General features: G+C 40.9%; 1 protein-coding gene across 2 annotated transcripts; it reads right to left on the reverse strand.

Moving 5' to 3' along the window:
- Positions 1 to 6740: 6740 nt before the first annotated feature.
- NUP42 (nucleoporin 42) lies at positions 6741 to 18374 on the reverse strand. 2 transcript variants are annotated; one of them, XM_073333727.1, is made up of 7 exons: positions 18174 to 18374; positions 15225 to 15474; positions 13389 to 13483; positions 12683 to 12759; positions 8740 to 8826; positions 7737 to 7821; positions 6741 to 7607 (listed from the first exon to the last, which is right to left on the reverse strand). In XM_073333727.1, the coding sequence occupies exons 1-7, from the start codon at positions 18283 to 18285 to the stop codon at positions 7033 to 7035; spliced, it is 1281 nt and encodes a 426-aa protein (XP_073189828.1). In that variant the 5' UTR covers positions 18286 to 18374; the 3' UTR covers positions 6741 to 7032. The 2 variants fall into 2 exon arrangements, with proteins under 2 accessions (XP_073189828.1, XP_073189827.1); XM_073333726.1 differs by lacking the exon at positions 18174 to 18374 and adding an exon at positions 17628 to 18152.
- Positions 18375 to 20750: the final 2376 nt, after the last annotated feature.

Raw genomic sequence — 20750 nt, forward strand, 5'->3', positions numbered from 1 at the left:
AGAGTTAAAGAATATCTAAGGCAGGACTATAACTGGATCTAATCTGAAATGCATCTGATGTGCAGAAACCGTGTGCTACTTATGATGTTTTCTTAAGTTTATCCCATTGTTATAAAATGCCATTCCTGAACAATGGTCGCACTTCAAGGGAAACCTGAATATATTCTTCATTGTAAAGAGAAGGCCACCATCATGAGAGTGGAGTAAACAAAAAATTCTCCTTTGTTTTTTAGGAGCATTTAACTGCACAATAGTCCAGAGCTCACCAGTATTTCGAAGACTTGCCTAGCTGAGAAAATTCAACAACAGGGGGAAGGTAGGAAAGCAGAGTAGCAAACAGCAAGAATAGTGCCACATGTGACCCCTTTCAGAAGAGGTCTTATACACGTTACTACACCATGTATTTTATATAAACACACTAAACAAAGTAAGAAGTAAAGCAGTATTTGTAGAGTACATTGTTCCTAATTACTTAAATGCACCCAATCTAATTAGATAGAACACATGATAGAGCATATGCTGCAGCCAGATTTCATGTGATCTGCAAGGATAAAGCAACAAAGAAGTCTTATAGGAATGTGACTAAGATGCTGACTAGAAAGTATTTAGTTTGCTGAGAGGGATGTGCAAAGCTCTGTTTAACAATGAACAGAAACACAGGACCTGCAGGAAATAAGAGCTGCATGTACTTTTAACCACCACGTCTCCTTTCCAGTGGCCACTAAGTTATATAATGAACACTTTTACAGCATTCGCTGCTTGAAGGGGACAGAGCATGAAAGTTGTTTCTAATATCTATCAAATTGTGTTTGAATATTGTAAACTAAGTAGAATAAAATTCCACCCACTGGTGTGTAGTCTTCTGGGAGAAAGCATGAACAAAACCAAATCAAACGAAAACCACTTTTGATGTATTTGTTGACACTAAAAGAACTTTCTTCACCTTTGTTCCTCTTCCCAACATTTCAAGCTGTTTCATTTTGTATGGGGAAAAAAATTACACCCAGTACCTTTTTTTATAAAAGGTGATATTGATAAGAATCTGTCTACTCCTCCTGCACAGAGAAAACTCTGAAGAGCTGCAGCAGCGACGCAGACTATGTCCGAGTATTGTCTAAAGTTGATTTGTTAAGGAGAGCTACTCCTCTTTATTGTACTTGGGTATTCTCAAAAGGAAAACTACAAACAGTTGTGGGAGAGAGAGAAAGCATTCTTCATCCTGACACCAAATTATGTATATCATTATAGAAATACATTAGGTCATCTATTCCTTTTACCAGCCAGAGCAGGATTGGTCCCTACTGTACACTGTTTGGTGGGTAATGAAGTTTTAAATAAAGAAGGAATGGGACTTTTAGTTGTCCCAGTGGGAACTACTGGTCTAATAAAGCTGACAGCAAGTTCTTCATTTCACCTATTATGACTAGTTATATCTCCTTTAAAAAGTCCATGCCTCCAACTCCCCCTTCAGTTCACTTGCTCTCCTCTGAATTTTCTTCAACTGTTTAAACAGCTTTGTGGTTACACCGTACTTGGAACCAATACTGAGCCAGGGTTAGAATGAGACTTCTTTCTCTACTGCCATACTTAATACCTGTGTACTTCAAAAATTGTATTGGCTTTTTCTGTTGACCTAGGCCATTCCAAAGTCATATCTAGTTTGCTGTCCAGTGTCACCTAACATCTTCCAGAATCACAGATTTACAGGTTTCTCATTCTCACTGAATACTTAGTACAGATTTCCCACCAGCTCTTAGTTTGCATTTTTCAAGATTAAGTATAACTGAACACTTATTTATAACCTCTAAATACATTTTTGTATTATTTCTCTGTCCACATGATCTAGTCTATTTCATTAACATGCTGTCTACCTCTACTTCCAGATCATTAATAAAAGTGTTCAATAACAGAATTAACACTGACCTTTAGCTGTCTCCCTCAAACTAGATACGGTGTTATACCAATAAATTAAAAACCAGCAGGATCTTATTAAAAGGGAAAAAGGCAAAATACCACATTTATTGTGAATATAGAAAGAATCATAGTAAGCAGTTAGTTATAGTTATAACATTCCATTCAATCTCATATTTATTCACACACACACAGAGGTTCTGCGAGGTTGTTATCATAGTTACCAGCCTTACAGTTGCTCATGCCAAGCCACTGGCCAGGTGGCCTGGACATTAAGAGGGAGCAGGGCCTTGTCAGATGCTCCTGGAAGTTGGTTTGCAGAATCAGACCCCCCAGAGTTCTCACTTTCTAGAGTCCATTTTTATAGGAATTTCTTCCTAGGCCAGTCTATGGGAATTGCTTCATTATGCTGTTGCTGAATCAGTCAGCAGATGGCACATTCCTGACGGCTCCGTGCTGCTAGATGTTATCTTGTTCTTTGGTTCTCCCATTCTTGAGGCTCTTGGGTGGATTCCAGTCTGCCCTCCGGGGGTCCTCTGGTTATTTCCACTTGACGCCTTCTTCAGCCGATGGACACTGGATTCTTAGGCTGGCACCTCCCTGATCATTCAGTTATTATCCACACCAAGCATCCATCCACATACATCCTCTATCTCTATTTTAATCACAATTGTTAATACAACAAAAGGGTGGGGAGTCTCTGGGTGCTGTTTCTGTTGTTAGAGTATTGCTTTGAGTCTCTCTCTCTGTGAATTGCTTTGAGAACAGACTCTGTCTTAGAATGTACTAACGCAATTAGCAGCTTGCAAGTTTCACACATAGAGGGAGAGAAACAGTACCAAAAACCAAGAGACCTCTTAATTAGTAATACCCTGGAATTGAAACTATGGGGAATCAAACTCAATTGTGATTTTAATACAGAACTTCTTTAATATGATCCAACAACGGAAAGTAGACTATAAATAAATGGCATTCCATCATTTTCAGTACACCAAGCAACGTTCCTATCCAAATCACCTTAAAACAAACATATCACATTTTTTTGGGATACGCTATCAGACACTTTACTAAAAGTCAAACAACCCATCCATGGAATTCCTTTCAATTATTTTGTAATTGTCAAAAAAGCAATTGTTTGCCTGCTAAGATGTATTTTCTCAAGTATATCCCTATTGCTCCATAACTTATCAAAATGACTGTCAGTGGCACAGTAAGTGCATTAGCTCATTCTCTTACTACTGAAGAAGATACACCATCTGGACCCAGTGATTTGTGTACAGTAGGTTCTCATTTCACATTAGCTACCATTAGCTACCTAGATTTCCTTAGCTACCTTTTATCAACAACCATTTTGCATCTCCATTGCCTTCCTCCTGGCCAGTTATTTCAACAGTGTTTTAAAAAATGATCTTTCGGCCATTTCAGAATCATCGGTTTCATTTCACTGTTCCTTTATCAACAGACTCTTGTATTTCCTTAAATATATTTATAAAAGCCCTTCTTTCTCTTTCCCCTTTAACTTATTATGGTTTTGCTACCCTTACCTTTACAAGTTTTAACATTCTCAGTTCATCACCTCCTTCCTCTTGGATGGTCAGAAGCGTCAGCCTCTGATTTTTCAGCAGCAGTTAGTGAAGCCACATAAGCTGTCCCTACTACTTTCCTTTCCTTTTATTACATAAGAATTGGAATGATTTTCAAGCCTATTTCCCCTCCCCCTTTAACTGCTTACACTTGAGGCCCCATGTTGCTGCTACTAATATTTGGTTGAATAAGCCTCGAGAGAGTTCCAGTCGTTGTCCATTAAATCTGGTCCTTTCGCTTGTGCGGTAGAGGGATGCCTTTGGATGACAAATCTCTTGGGCGTACAGCCAGCTCATAGCTGCTGCTATCTGTGAACTGCACCATCATCTCCAATGAACCAAACTTCAAAGTAGGTATTCGTACACACCACAGGAATTTCAGTGACTCATAAATCCGGTTATATCAAAGCAAGGGAAATACTCAGTATCACCTGGAGCCAGACCCTGGGTTGAGTGCTTGACTCTACATTTGTATCTAGTCTTCTGCCAGCAATCATGACACTTAAATCTCTTATAGCCCTGCACTGTGATTTTTAAACTATTACCTGAACTAAAGCTAAATGTGACAATGTGATCAGTGAATCTGCTACCGTGCTCCATTTTCTTTTCCATATGTCAAGTCCAAACTTTTATGACTATCTGTATGGCAGCCAAACAAGGAGGTAGGCACAAGAGGCAGCTCTCTAGTCATCAGGAGGATAAAAGAGGGATATAACTGCTATGAATTAGGAGTTTCTCACCCCCTTCCCCATGTTGACAGTGAATTTTGAAATCCTATTCTGCTGTCCTGTTTTGAAATCCTGTACTTGATTAATAATGGCAGTGTGACAGGGGGTGCATGTGGGGGAAAGATTTTTGTACACAACTGTTCAGTTGGATAGACTGACTGAAGAAGTTATGTCTTATGCAGTTTAGCAAGACTCCAGATGGTAGGTATATGAGCAGCCAAATCAGAGACTGCTTTACTGGGGGAGTAAAGTGGGGTCGAGCTGGGTCCACTCTTTCTTGCCCCAGCTCTGCCCCAGACCCAGAACTGTGCAGTGGACTGCCCCCAGTGCGGGGCACTAGAACCCAGGTGGTGCTTCTCCTCTCCAATGGCTTTGAGGAATAACTGCAGAGAGCAGCCAGCCACTGAGACTCCAGCTGGTAGGAACAGGAGCAGCCGAAGCAGGGACCTTTGGACATGCCAGTAGCATGTTCTGACTTTCTCTGCTCTGTACTGACTGGCTGTTTGCTCCAATCCTCCCCCACCATCTCTTAACTCCACACCTGCCATGCCCCTCTCTTCCTCCCCACCCCCTTCAACTTAGCTGATCCCCCTTCTAAGAAAACCCACCTCCATAATATATAAAGGGATTAACATGCTGCTTGCCACCATCATATCGTTCACTCTGCTAGTGTGTTTTACCCCTTCCCGCAGCCTGTGTCAATCTTGTCTATTCAGACAATAGTGTCTCATTGTTTCTTTGCCCTCTCTTGCTGTGGTCTTATATTTAGCTTTTAGGCTCTTTGAGATGGGGGCTCTCTCATTGTTTGGTGTTTGTACAGAACCTAGCACAATAGGGTTCTGGTCCAAGATGGGTTCCTAGGTGCTACAATAATACAAATAGCTGTCATAATATTTATGCTCATTTTAGCATTGTCTTGTCTTCTGTTGTATAGGCCACTACGCTCAGATGCTTGACTGCTACCAGTTAATAGAGTACCAATTTTCTATTTAGCCCCTTCAAATGTGTTATGAATAACTAAAAAGACTGGGGATGAAGAGGTGGGGTGCTAGCTCAATAGGGATTGTTTTTATCTTAAAGAAAGTTGATCAAAGCCACCTCAGTTGTATGCCCTGATAACGAATTGTACCTTCCTTTTATATATTTATATTTCTTATAGCCTTAAAATAATTGAAGTTAAAACACTGAAAACTTGGCTTTTTTACATCCCTCAGCATGACAATCATCCAAGTTTGAAAAATGTCATTTCAAAGTTGGCATTTTGGCTGCATGCAACAGACTTTTCTACTACAAATTAGTGTCGGATAGCTGTTTAGAACGTGGTATGTATGCAAAACAACTGCAGCTCAGAGAAGCCCTTGGCCACATAAGCCCTTAAAAGTTCTTAAAGCAGTTTAGTAGCAGCTTGTGAGACACCCTAAAAGGGGCTAAAAGATTTAGGCAGCTCAGCACTTAAGTTCAATGCTAAGCAGCTAAAAGGATCATCTGCACTACAAATACAGCTAAAGTCTTGTAGTGGCCTCGTTTTTTCAGTGTTATGAAGGTGGCTTAAGCTTTCAGCAGATGCAGCCCACCCTCAGTTGGGCTACTTCAAGGATCCCTGTCATTACTATAGCAGCCATTTAATTGGACAAACCATTAGGACAGATGTGAAGAATAATGTATTGAAAGTTGAAATACATGTAATTTCTAGATTATAACCACCCTTTGTGGAATTTTCCCAGCACACAGTGGTTAAGAATGGTTTCAGAGTAGCAGCCGTGTTAGTCTGTATGCGCAAAAAGAAAAAAAGGAGGACTTGTGGCACCTTAGAGACTAAAATTTGAGCATAAGCTTTTGTGAGCTACAGCTCACTTCATCAGATGCATTTGATGAAGTGAGCTGTAGCTCACAAAAGCTTATGCTCAAATAAATTTGTTAGTCTCTAAGGTACTCCTTTTCTTTTTAAATGTTAAGAATGAATCTCTTTTAAAACATGCCAGGGGATCTTTAATGCCAGGAGGACCTCATGTTTAAGCTTTATTTCAAACTATAACCTCTTGTGCAGTCTACCCTGATGCATGGGTTTAAACACTAGTTTAACAGAAAGAATATCACCACCATCTCTTACTGGAGCACCTGGTTTTGTTTTTCCTTGGAAATCTCCCATGCAACTACTGACTCTGTTTTCTAAATTAAGCACCAAGGCTAAAGTTGCTCTAAGAGTCTTTGTCATGGTTTTTATGGAACTGACTGTAGGGTGAAGAAACAAGGTTAGAGCCTATGAGTAGATGGTACTTGTACTTGTCTCCAATTCACAGATGCACCCAGTAAAATTGTCAGTTGCCGAAGAAAGCATGTCCCTTTCTTTAAAGGCAAAACAAGGCAAGGGAAAGGAGGTGATTTGAGGGTTAGAGCAGTTTTACTTTGTACACATTTCACTATCAGTTGGTTGACTGTACAGCTCAAGAGCACTCCCATTCCACTTCAGATTTTCTTTTCACAGCAGAGAAGGAAAGATTGAGACAATATCACTGTATTTTTGTTAATTCACTATAAAAACTTTATTTTCAATTGTAAACTTCTTGGTTTTAAAGACTCTTCCAAAGCAAACAAAGAATATTTGAATATTTACAATTGGGATCCTACCTTCCTGGAGCAGCCTTAGAAAGGAAATTAAAATTTAACTCACAAGAAGCTATATAGTTTGGTGCCAAACCTCAAAAATATATATTTGAATTGTTAAAGTGTCAAGTTGCCTACTTACAGGCAATTAAAAACATTCTGTAAAAGTTTAATTTCAGAATTTGCTTACTGTACATGTTATAGTTTCAAACATTTAAAAGCTCTATTGGTGGTGGCTTTATAGGAATCTTTCCTAGTGTAAACTTCTTTGCTTCAAACTGCTTCAACTCTTCAGGTGACAGATCAGTCTTTGGTGTGAATAACTTATCTGAGGTAACAATGCTTGTGGCTGCAGGAGGTGCTGGTGCTACATTATATCCAAAGGCACTAACAGACTGTCCAAATAAAGAGTTACCTGATTCTGAGGCAGGGGCAGCAACTGCTGCATTAGCAGCTCCAAAGGCTGGAAGTGAGGTTGTGCTTGACAAGTTTAGAGCAGAGGAACTGCCAAACCCTGAAAATCCAGAAGCTCCAAAACCACCCACAGTTTCAGGCTTTTTAAATGAAAAAGAGGCTGCAGATGAAGCTGGTTGGCTGCCAAAGGCAATGGAAGGGGCTGATCTTGAGGAAGATGTCACACCCAAAGCTGAAGGGTCTGGAACCATAGAAGAGCTTCCAAATGCAGTGGTGCTTGCAGAGGATGCACTGACAAGTTCAGTAGTTGATTTAAAGGAGGAATTGCTGGCACTCCTATTGCTGCTGCTGCTGCTGCGTGGAAAGCCTGCAATTATAAAACACACATACGGAAACTTTTAGAACAGGCACACTTGCAATATTAAAACACTTACCAGAATACTGCAGAAGAACAAAGGCAATATTTAACAGCTAGCTATTAATATAGAAAACTTACTTGATGATCCAAAGGTTGATGTTTGTTGTCCACCAAATCCAAAGGCAGGCAATGGTTGATTAACCACATTTTTCAGTTCAGATACCTTTTCAAAAAAAGTAAAATGTGAATCCTACATTTACAAGTGAGAAAATGTGTCTTTCTATAAAGATTTATAACTAATAATATAAATTCCTCTGATAATTAAGTCATTGAAGTCAAAACTAGTTTCAACTGAAGAAGTTAATTGGCATGGTTCTTTTAAATAGGCTGTCATGTCATGCCAAGCCTAAAAATATTGTGTGGCATGGGTGGAGCGTGACACTGTTTTCAAATCCAGACCACCACCTTCTTTCTCTCTTACCCTCCATCTGTTCTGTCATTCTTCACCCTCCCCTGACCCCCACATATGTTCCCAAAGCATTATTCAAGACCTGACTCCAGACCACTATCAGCATGCCTCTCTGGTTGCTACTTGGCCAGGCCCTTTGACATGGATACCCCTGCATGGCAGTAATATGGAAGATAAACACCATAGTTGAGATTTTCAAAGTACTGCAGAGGTTTTAGCCACATATCTTCTATTAAAATTGCCAAAGCTAGACAGCAAATATTTTCAAGTCTTGGCTATTTAGTGCCAAGCAAGACCATTCTAAATGAGTGCAAAGTACTTGTTCTTAAATAATAAATGTTGAAATTTTCAGAGCCAAGGAGGGGGATTTAGAATTTAATGTAAATAGAAGATGGATGGCTAAATCCTATGACTATATTATCTGTATTTTCTACACATGGAACGCTACACTAAGATCAATTCATGAGGTCGGCAAATACGGATTCCATTTCTTCACCCATATTATGTCTTAGAAATTGGTTCATTAACGATCATTGTCAAAGCAACTAACTTTGGTATGTGTAGCATACTTTGGCATGATGTGTCTAACACACTATCTTGAATCCAAGTTAAACATTCCTGTTTAAAATTAGGAGGAGGAGAACATATATTTTACTTTTCAGTAACACTCACCAATGCTGCTTTGGTAGATGTATTTAGAGTCTTCAGCTCAAGCAATCTATTTCTCCATCGGTTTACTAATTGCTGGACTGAATTTATCTAAAAAGGGGAGAAAAAAAGACAAAAAGGACATTAAGTCTGTGTCAATGATGCAAATAAGAAATGGCAATATTGAGTAATTTCATGATTCAACTGAAAAGACACAGCTTTCTCAAATTATGATAGGACAACCCAACTAGCCCAAAAGAAGTAAGATACCTACCCCTTCCCAAAACCTACACGCTACAAATTTGAGCAGGGGAAGTATAAGTCTGAAACTCAAGATTCCTTCAAACACTTGCTCTCAGACCAAGCATATTACTTTGTAGGCATATGAACCATGAGAAACTGCAGGACACTTTCTCTAATCCAAGTTTAACCAATTAGTAGTATTAATAGAGGAATTCCAAATTCCAGCTCTACAAGAATAAAACTCTTCAATCCTTGTTTTATTGCTGGTATAGTTGACATTGTATGTGCTGAATCATGAAGTTAAAGTACCAAGAGTTGACCTAAGGCTCCTGTTGCTTTCTAGCAAAAACACCTCCTTTTCTCTCAGAACAATTTAGCACTATCACTCCATACTTACCAATTAAGGACTTAAATTCACTAGTATAATCAATTCCCTTAAAGTGCAGAGTGGATTACTACACACAATTCTGTAGTGATTGCTAAAGTACAGTAAATTAAACTTAATAGAAAAAGGTATTTAGTAATGATTATCTAATGTTTTAATCACATCACAATATTGTGTATAATCACTATTCCACATTAGTATAATTATTAACAAATGTGAAAGCACATCTATTTAAGTAGCTATAGCTTAACTTTCCGTAAAAAAAAACAACTAACAATCTCAAAATAAGAAAAGCCTTTTGATCTGCCAGCATCCTGTGAAAGTGGAATGTTTAATCTTTTACTAAAATCTTTGCACACTTTCAAAGGGTCTCATCATCATAAACACCACAAACATCAGCAATTCTATTCAGCATGGTCACATGCTGGAAGATCATATTGTCTGACATCAGCTCTTATAAGACACAGACTGGGAAATTCCTAGTTTATATTTTGACTCAGTTTATGAATGAAACACGATTTGGATGAGAATATCTCATGGAAGGACTATATAAGGTAAATAATTATGACATATTGACAACTTCATGGACTTGCATTCAAATATTCAGTGATGCTCTCCTACAAATCTTGAAATCAGTTAATACACTATCCACCACCATAAAGTTTGATTATAGCTTACTAAATATTAAAGGTTTTACAAAAGCTTCAGTATAGCAGCAATACCAGATTCTAAAAAAACATGCAAAGGTGATAAAAATAAATGTACATTTAAACCTTTTTTTTTTCCCTTAAAGGTGAAACATTTATAGATTAGAAAGTTATATTTGGAAGGCTTACTTCAGAGATTTGAGAAAGCAACCGTTCCACCTTTGACAAAAACATATAGTATCAATATCTTTAAAGGGTTATACTTTTTGATTTCGTATGATTCAGCCTTCTCTAATCACTTCTGCTACTTTAATATCTTCACTGGCTTGTTTGACGAATACTAAACAATGTTTCTGGTGGGACAAAATTTTCTCCTGCCTCCCAAGAAGTAGTGTGCATGCTAAATGTTAAATGCTGGTGCTTCCTGTTAATGTTAAGTGCTTCCTGTGTCCAATAAGACTAGTGACATTAACAAATTCTTGCTGAAATGCTGTCCCAAGGGGAAGAAAAATTGTGCAACATCAATCAGATTAGGCCTGGGCATCCAAATCATGATATTCCAGAATAAAACAGTTTGCTTTTATAATCCCATCATATTGGATTCTGGACTGCAGCAATACCCAAAATGTACTTAAACGAAGATAATTAACTTGAAATCTAGTCAATTACAAAAGGTTTGAAGTAAGGTAGTTTCAATGTCAGTAATCTGTGGGTTTATGACAACATTCTTCTATTTTTAAAAAATATTTTCAGTTCCCTGTGTGTGAAATATCCACACAAACAGGAAATCTTGTTATTGATTATCACAAACTGTTAATTGCACAAAATTTAAAAAAAAAAAATTTTTTTTCCTTTAATCTGAGTTAACACTAGGTGTTACTTGGGGCAATATGTCCAATACTTTCAAAGAGAAATTTGACTTTGGATGTTGTTAGGGTGCTATAAAATGAATTTCTTGCAATAGTGTAATTTCCTGTTTCTGAACTGAGAAAGAAAGAACAGAGGAAAACAAATTTAAAAATAACATGGTTGAATTATTGAGGGTGTTATAAACAGTTATATTATTAACCATACTACTGCAATTGATTTTAGTTTAACAAGCAAGACTGGTGGTAAAAGACAGATAGATTGACCCTATACCCCTCTGTTCTTTCCAATGGACACATTTTTCTGACTGGAGTCAGAGACTAAGGCGAGGTTTACTTGTGGAATTTTTGCTGCTATAGTAATGTCAGTCATGGATTTATTTTTAAAAACAAACAACCAAAGCCCTAGCGTAGATGCAGTTATACCAGTACCAGATGCTTCTGCTGATATAGCTTACTTCATTTGAGAAACTGTTATTAGCTATACTGGAAAAGCACTTGTTTGCCAGTATAAGCTGTATCTACATTAGGAGGCATTGCTGATATAGCTGTAGAAAACAAAAAGACAAAACACTGTCAGCAGTATAGAGGAAGACTTTTTGAATAAGAGATGAGGAAAAAACGGCTTACAAGAAGGGAGTCTTCACAGCGCCGTACGTTTGTAATACAGATAAACTAATCTGTTAGTGTCTGAGAAATTTGACTGAGTCATCCTTTAGGCATTTGTACATTGGGTAACTTGTATTATGAAAGGACACGGATGAAACTTTAATCTGACTGGTGCAGGTGGTACAAAGCCCATATAATTAGCTCAAATACACACTTTTTTGACTTTGTCCTCTTCTTCACCAGCAAGATCACTGTACCACTTCATAGTACACATCATTTTATAAAACTAAATTATTAAGTGCATGATTAGGGATTCAGGTGGCTGTTTTCCTCCAAAGGAAATCTGAGCTGCTGACACTGCAAGAGAGGGTGACTGTAGCAGATCAAATTAAGTGTAGTGACTGCATTCAGGGTAGGCCTACCACCACCTATTATTTTCCTTTGCAGTTTTTCTATTTCCTCACATCTGTCAATCAGCCCAATTCCCACTATGAGACTCCAGTGTCAAATTGTCTCCATTGCCAGGCTGGTTCCCTTGATACTTACATGGCTTTAGGGGCAGCAAGGACATCAAATTAAAATGAATAGCTGTTTAACTGTACTGGTACAAATCTTCTGCTCTAAAGGGTAACCTTTAAACAATACATGGAGTTTATCCTCATTGTGCCCTATGCTCTGCCACATCAATATCAAATTACCCAGCAGCAGAGACATTAGTGTCAAGCTCTCAGGCCATGAGTCAAGCAGTTACACAAATAGTACAGAGAATATTCTAAGGGCTAGCAGAGAAGAAGCTTGGGGAGTAAGGATAAGTGTGAACAGAGGAAAATCTAGGCAAAGAGCAGCCCCTACATTTAATTATGTGGGATTAGCTAAAGGCCCTCTCCCATTGCTTCTCATAGAGCAGCAGCATTAACAAAGCAAGTGCTCAGCACGTTAGGAAATCAAACACTTTTTTTAAGCTGCCTAATTTTAGGCACCCAGGTGTGACAGTTTTGGCCAATGTTCTCAGTGAAATTATTAACCGAAACTGGAAAATATGCTCAGTATAAATAAAAACAGCCAATTCACTGAGAGTGTATTTTGGCATTCTGAAAATTCTTTGGAATTTGTTACACAAATCAAATGAGCCACCACTGTATAGTTATTAAAAGTAGCACTACTCTGAAGTGCGTATGTTACATCAGAAAAGTTTACAATATTTTTAAAAAGCTTACATAGTTCTGAATATTATTGTTTGTTCTGCAGTTATAGTATTCAAGATGCAACTCTTCTGGTGAGAAGTCTGGAAAACCTGCAGGGAAAGGAACAATCAAAATCCTCGGAGAAAGATATATTGTTTGAGAGCACTTTTATGAAGCTACAATAGATAGGCCTTGCTGCAACATCCATAATAAGGCAGTTACAGTATGGTTGAAAAGATGCAAAAATTGGGACTTGGTCCTGCTCTGAGCAAGGCGTTGGACTAGAGGACCTCCTGAGGTCCCTTCCAACCTGATATTCTATGATTTTATGCAAAGGTCACTTGTAATAGAACCTCAAGGTTGCACATGCCAAAAATGAGGCACCATATCACTATCGTTTAATTTTTGTTGCATCACAAGTTAAGTCTAGATCCTGCAAGATCTCCACATGGGTGGAACAAGTGGAAGGTTTGAGGCGTTAGCTTTAGGGGAAGAGCTTTTGTCTTGTGCATTTCTGCAAAGCAACTGGCACTCTTTTGGACCCTAAAATAAATATAATGCAATACCTTGAGAGAAAACAACAAGGAGTCCTTGGGGCACATTAGAAATTCTAAGGTGCCCCAAGGACTCCTCATTGTTTTTGCTGATACAGACTAACACAGCTACCACTCTGAAACCTGTCACCTTGAGAGAAACATTCTTGGTAATAAGTGTATGATGACACTAGGGAAGTTACTACCTGAGACGTTAGGCTTTTCTTTCATAGGTGAGTAACAGGAGAACATCCACTGTCCTGAAGATTCCCACACTTCCATGTCCTTTATTATGCCTTCACTAGAAAAATTATATCAAAACAAAGAAAAAAACTGAATAAATCAGACTAATTATTTGATAAAAAAACCAAAAAGGTATTTCAAAATAGTTCAGGGCCAGATTCTCATACACTCCCTCACCGAGCAGCACCGTACTCCATGAGCAGTCTCTCTGACTTTAATGGAGTAAGCATTTCCACATCCTAGTAGTAAAGCTGAACCACAGAAGTTAATGGTTTACACATGTTGAAGTAAAGCACTCCTCACCATGAACAGTGGGAGAACTGGGCCCTCAGTGAACAACTGTGATAACTTATAGGAATGGGCGCTTTTTAAATGTTTTGCTAAAGTATATAATTGCATAATGAATTAAGCAAGTTGGAAAAAGATTGGCAGCCTGAAGTGCATACTTCCCGTTAAACGATTCCCTCTGAGGGCTGCAGATCATTATCTCAACATTCCTATTCGAGAAACCTTGAAAATTACAAAGGTAATTCTACAAAAATAAGCTAATATGTATAGCAACAAAAAGTAAAATGCAGAAAGACTGACTAGAGGAAAGACTGACTAGTCCAAATACTGTAGAAGTAATGAAATAATAGGGATAGAGGACAATTAACTGAAATAAAACAACATGGAAGGAGAACATTTAGAAACAGAACACTGAAGAGAGCAAAAGCAAGAATACTGTACTGTGTAGAGTGAAGATCACTAAGTATTTGAAATTTGCTTTTATTACTCTGGGTTTTTTGTAATAAAAATACATTCATATGAGGTAACCAAAATTTAGGTAAATACTAGCTTTTAAGGATTTTTAAAAAATGTCTTCATCCTACTCTAGAAAAGTGACCTGAAAAGGGGAAAAAAAATTATATTATATAGTTTTTGCCCTTCTTAATGTATAAAGAATGTCTGATTTCCCCCCTCCAAGAAGTGGGAGGAAGTTTACACTTGTTATCTCCTTAAGTGTCAGGAAAGTCAAGACAAATCTTTCCTCGGTTGTTGGAGAACTTTTTGAATGACTGAAATGCATATTGGGAGCTCTCAGCCCTTAATTAACAGGACTGGCACATCAAAATCTTAAAGGAAGTGTTCCCCTAGATCTAAGTACATTAAAACTTTTTCAGAACACCTGTTTAACTAAAAAGAAAATAAAAGCCACTTTTGGCCTCAACCAGTACCTCAATTCCTTAATATCCGAGATATAAAAATCCTACCAGTACTCCAGTCATCCAATATCCAAAACCTGACTCTTTTTGGTTCAAAAAAGCAGGTGGGGGGGGGGAGGGGAATAAGCAGGTTTTTTGTTTTTGTTTTTAAATAAAAGACTTCCAAAACCTTCCAGGTGTCCTTTATGGATGAGAATAAAGCAAAAACAGGGGAAAAAAAAAAAGATACAAGCCCAATTTTTCCCCTTTGCAGATCATCTTTAAAGAGAAATGCAAGTTATTAAAACAGCAATTTAAATTTATAAAGGTGCATTTTAATGTAAGGTTCACTGAGGTTTTACGTCCAGCTCTATTGAAGTCCCATGAAAATAATTTCACTACAAACACACTTCTTTATTACCCCCTAGTGAAGACATTCATATTAACAAATGATCTATAATGTATAATAAATATTTATGCATTAGAAGAAGCCTCTTTAGACTTCATTATCATGAAATTACATAATACACACAAGTGCCTCCATATAAATCTACACTTTTAAAATTCATTTTTCTAAATACTTATTAGATGCTCAAAGACAGAACAAGGACTTACAGAAGCTTCTCCTCTTCATCTTTGTAGCTACTGCCAATATTTTGCTCAGAGCTTAATGCAGAGAATCTGTTTTGAGAAAATCCTGAACTTTTATTGCCACTGCCTGGTGCACCATAGTCACTAGAGGGTCCAAAAAATGCCTTTCCATCATCTCTGCTGCCACCCCATGTAGTGGGTTTAGAAAAGTTAGAAGGTTGGACAACGTTGGTGTATCTCTGGTTATGGGCACCCCACCCTCCTCTGCCAGTACCTTACAATGAAAAAGAAAAAAAATAATAATTAAATATTCTTTCACATTTTACACAGTTTCCTCACTACTGTGAATGAAGTAAACCAAGCCCAGCTGTACATGGTAGCACTGAAAAGTACAACAGAGCATGAAGACAATCAATTTCTCAGACAGTCAACATTTTGAGAGTTGTGTTTAATGTGATCAAAGTTTATTTTGTTTAAAGATGTGACAAACTAAGAGCCCAGGCCTGCACATGTAAGCAACTGTAATCATGTGAGCAGTCTCAATGAAGCGAATGGGACTATGTATGCACGTTTGCAGAGTGGGGTCCTACTGGAAAAACCTGGGAGGTGGGCAGGCGCAAGCCCACCCACTGCTAAAGGCCCCTCCCCCAGCCTAAGCGGGAGGGACCAGTGGACCCAGGGACCAACTGATTGCAGGCTGCAGAGTGGAGTCTTGAGGTATCCCATTCATATCTCAAAACCTTTCAAAAGGTCAAAACCAAAGTAAAATAAACCATAAGGGACAGCAATAAAAACTAAAAACAAAATCACACATACACCAATATGACATACGATTGTTAGTGCAAGTAACACTTAAGATTACTGTATCTGAAAGATTACAAAAAAATTTCACTATTCTTTTTTCAGTTTATTTTGCCCCTTTGACAACACTTTGTGATAGGCTTCCATTTAGGCCCCAATCCTGAAAGATGATCTGTGTAGCTGCACCCCTGGCCCTGCCAAGTCAAGTCCACATGTTCAGCTTAGAAGAATGAGGCCCTCATTTTCACACTGCTTGTGAGAGATTTCACAGAGTAATATGGACAGAAACATTAAAAAAAAAACCCACAAGGGAACATGTGACTGTAAGCTACAAACATTTGCTGGGAGATTCAGGGGCAGACAAGCACCTGAAACAACTTAACATATTTTTTGAAACAGATCAGATTCCAAGTTGGCAGCATCCCTTACAAATCAAACGTTAATGATATATTTAACAAGGCTTGGGTGCTTGGAAGTTCCCTTTCAAACTATCCACTTTAGAAATAACAAATCACAGCACTGTGATGTGTGTGTGTTCTGTCTATGGAAGAAATAAGGAAAAACCATATCTGTGCAGTGGGAATTAGGGAAGGTTTCTCTCCAGTGTACCTGTATCTCTTCTCCCTTAATACTGTGTCAGAATCCTATTAGTATACCAGTCATCCAGTAATCAAGAATGGAGAAGTCTTTTTGGTTTGAAAACAAAAGATTTTCTGAAAATACCCTCCAGAAACTTTCAAGCCTTGCTTATGTTCCAGAATAAACCAAAATGCACCTAGATGGGCTAAAGTTTCTAATAAGAAAAAAGTCAACTTTTTGTTTTACAAATATTACCAGCCCCAAACTATTAATCGTTTACAATAAACCCAACATGAGCTATGTGAAAGAGTGACCAATGGCAAGGATGACAGTGAAAGATAATTCATAGTACAATTCCACAAGTAACATTTGTTTAAAAAAAAAAAAAAAGTAAAATACTGAATGTTTGATATTAAGTAAAAGAACAGGAGTACTTGTGGCACCTTAGAGACTAAAACTTATTTGAGCATAAGCTTTCGTGAGCTACAGCTCTCATGAAAGCTCATGCTCAAATAAATTTGTTAGTCTGTAAGGTGCCACAAGTACTCCTTTTCTTTTTGCAGATACAGACTAACACGGCGGCTACTCTGAAACCTATTAAATAAAGTTTTCCTATTTGAACTAACAGTTATTTAACCCTTTAAAACTCTCGTTCCTGAGAAAGCCTACAGCATCTGAAGCACCTAAATTCTGTATTTATATGTGGTGCAACACAATTTGTTTCTTTCAGAATCCACTGGTTAAGGAGTTGGAAAGAGTCGCCCTCTACCAGCCTCCTGTTCATTAAGGAGGGAGAAGAGTTCAAGATGCCAGTTGTCCGGGATTACACATTACGCCACCGCAGTAAGCACTCTGAAACAGCCGGTGCTAACAGCAGCACCAGTGGTTACATGGTTACAGCATAGAAGAGAGACAAAAACGTCTTAGCATTCTTACACTAATTAGGTCTCTACACAGATGACAAGACGATCTAGCATTGCAATAGTAAACGTTAAGAGAGGAGTTTTGGCAGGATATAAATCTACACGCGTTAGGGCAGAAGCCAACCTCTAAATCTGGGGGGGCGGGAGCAAGAGAAGAGAGAGCAGTCAGGAAGAACCGTCTCTGGGCGCAGGTTATCCCATGCCCGCGGCAGGGCTCCTCGCAAGCTGTCCCCCGTTGGACGGGTCAGACCTGAGCTCCAGCTAACAGGGCAGGTCCGGTAACTACTTCTCCTGTCAGCGCCCAGGGCCCCAGCCATGGATCAGGGCCCCCGGCGCTCGGCGCTGTGCGGACGCAGGGCAGTGAGCCGCGCGGGGGGGGGGGTGGGGGTGCTGAACTGGCACAAGCCCCATACGGGGGGGGGGGGGGGGGGAGGCAGTTAGGGTCCTAGACGTTTGGCCATTGAAACCGCAGCGCGAAGCGGGCCGCTGGGACCCGGCCGGCTCCCCACAGGCCCCGACAGATTCAGCCGCTTCAAACCCGGGGCTCGGAGCCCTCACCCGCCGGCTCCCCGCCCGCAGAGATCGGGGGGGGGGGGGGCCGATCGCCGCGGGCGCCAGGTCCCAGCAGCGCGGCCAGAGCCCGTAGGCGGAGGAGAAGAGACGCGGGTACCCTGGGAGGGCGGCGCGGCCGGGCCCGAGCGGCCCCCGCCGCGGGGATGCTCGTTCCAGCACCTCTCGCCGAAGCGGCAGCGGCCCTGCAGGAAGAAGTGGCAGATGGTCATTGTGGTGGTCAGGCGCCCCCTGTTCCCTCAACCAACCCCTGCTGCGTCATAACAACCCGCCGGCCCAGCTAACGGCACGGGTTTACAGAGCCGCCCACTACCATCACGTGACGGGGCCCACAGCCGCCTCACCGCAGGACGTTACGGCGCTTCTTAATGACGTAGAGACCTCACCCCAATGCCAGAGGGGCCGTAAGAAGAAGGCGGGACCCGACTTTCAGCGGTTGTGGAGAAAACGGCCAGTTAAGCGGCGTAAGAGCGGCCGAGTTGTTGCTCCGCCCCTTACTCCTGTTTAGCGTAACAGCCAATCAGAGGGCCTTAGCCTGCCTCAATCTGTTACCTGCACGTGCGCTCATCCCCACCCGCCGTTCCTCCCTTAATCGCCTCACCCCGCCCCGCTCCAAGCCCCGAGCCCGTTCCATTGCCCGCCTGTGCCCGGAGCGGCCGGTGGCGCTGAGGTCCCGCCACGGCCCGTCCTGGCTAGAGCGCGCCCAGCACTGCAGCGCAAGGGGGAGACCGCGAGTTGCACCGTGCCCCACACAGCCACCCCAGCCCCCCGGGAACTAGACCCTAACTCTCAGCCACATCTCTCCCCTGCCCCACTTCGGCAAAATGTGATCCTTAGGGAGGGGTAGCCTTCAAAAAGTTAGAGAACAGGTTGAGAACAATTCTCTTTTACCCTATCCAGCTGCTAGGCCAGCTCCATTTTAATCACACATAATTTTAAATAATCCTACATTATTACAAGTTATGTAAAAAGTCAGAATAATATTTTTAAATTGCCAGATAAACTATCAAATTATCTTGATTGCAGATCACTCCTGCTTCACAGCTGCATCACCAAGGCCCCATCTAAACTGGCAAAGTTATAGCGCCGCTCAGAGAGCACGGAAGGGAAACCTCTGTTGTGTGTTCATAGTGTCAGCTGCCTGCGCAATAGCGTGTTCACACTTGCAGCGGTATTTGGAAAGGTGCACTCTGGGCAGCTACCCCACAGAGCACCTCTTTCTTTTCTGCTGCTAAGACTTGTGGGAAGGCAGAGAGGGTCACGCCCCATCCTGGATCCTGTCCCAATGACCCGGGATGCATTGCTTTGCACCCCAGAAATCCATGCTTCAGCCCACATTTGGCACACTCAACAGTTTGTGTACTGTGCACCCTGCCTCTTCAGGCTGCAGGAATGGATCTCAAACTGCTGACACGTAGGCTGCTCGCTCTGATCAACACGTCGTGAGTGGCAATGGAGTTATTTGTTAAACCTCAAAGTCAAGAGGAATGCGACGTTGATCTCGCCATGCATAGTAGCTACAACACGAAATTGCGTGTGGCATTCACAGAGGTGCTGACCACAGTGGAATGCTGCTTTTGGGCTCAGGAAACAAGCACTGAGTGGTGGGATCACATCGTCATGCACATCTGGGATGACTAGCAGTGGGTGCAGAACTTTTGCATAAGGAAAGCCACATTCATGGGGACTGTGTGATGAATTTGCCCCAGCCCTGCTGCGCAAGGACATGAGAATGAGAACTGCCCTGTTGGAGAAGTGCGTGGCGATTGCACTGTGGAAGCTGGCTACTTCAGACTGCTACCGCTCAGTCGCTAACCAGTTCGGACTGGAAAAGTCCACCGTTGGACTCGTGTTGATGATGGAAGTGTGCAGGGCCATTAATCGCATCCTGCTCTGAAAGACCATGACTCTGGGCAACGTGGATGACATTGTGGATGGCTTTGCACAAACAGGCTTCCCTAACTGCGGAGGGGCGATAGATGGCACATACATTCCAATTCTGGCACCAAACCACCTAGCCACCGAATACATTAATCACAAGAAGTATTTCTCAATGGTTTTCCGGGCGCTTGTGGATCACCAGGGGCGTTTCACAGACATTAATACAGGCTAGTCTGGAAAGGTGCATTACACATGCATCTTTCGGAACACTGGCCTGTTCAAGAAGCTGCAAGCAGGGACTTTCTTCCCGGCCCAGAAGATCACTGTAGGGGAAGTTGAAATGCCCATTGTGATCCTGGGAGACCCCGCCTACCCCTTAATGCCATGGCTTATGAAGCCATACACAGGGCAACTTGACAGTAGCAAAGAGTAGTTCAACAACAGGCTGAACAAGTGCACAATGACTGTGGAGTGTGCATTTGGTCGTTTGGTGTTGCCTGTATGGGAAGCTGGACCTGGCCAATGGCAATATTCTTATGCTTATAGTCGCGTGCTGTAAGCTCCATAATATTTGTGAAGGGAAGGGTGAAAGCTTCACTCAGAGCTGGATCGCAGAGGCTCAGTGGTTGGAGGCTGAGTTTGAACAGCCAGAGACCAGGGCTATTAGAGGGGCACAGCATGGGGCCATAAGGATCAGGGATACCTTGAGGCAGCAATTTGAAGCTGAAAGCCACTAATAGTTGTTGCTGTGCTCAGGATTGGAGTGCTTGTAATGCTAAGAGGTGATTGGTGCACA

The sequence above is a fragment of the Lepidochelys kempii genome, chromosome 2 (genome assembly GCF_965140265.1).
Source record: "Lepidochelys kempii isolate rLepKem1 chromosome 2, rLepKem1.hap2, whole genome shotgun sequence".
NCBI classification, from domain to species: domain Eukaryota; kingdom Metazoa; phylum Chordata; order Testudines; family Cheloniidae; genus Lepidochelys; species Lepidochelys kempii.

Bases quoted from the DNA above. Each gene is read 5' to 3' on its own strand.
- NUP42 (XM_073333726.1), bottom strand. From the start codon at position 17,820: ATGGCTGGGGCCCTGGGCGCTGACAGGAGAAGTAGTTACCGGACCTGC. The intron at 8,827-12,682 runs GTAAGCTTTTTA...TCCCCTTTTTAG, and splicing joins ACAATAATATTCAGAACTAT to ATAAATTCAGTCCAGCAATT. The intron at 7,608-7,736 runs GTAAGTTTTCTA...TTATAATTGCAG, and splicing joins ATCAACCTTTGGATCATCAA to GCTTTCCACGCAGCAGCAGC.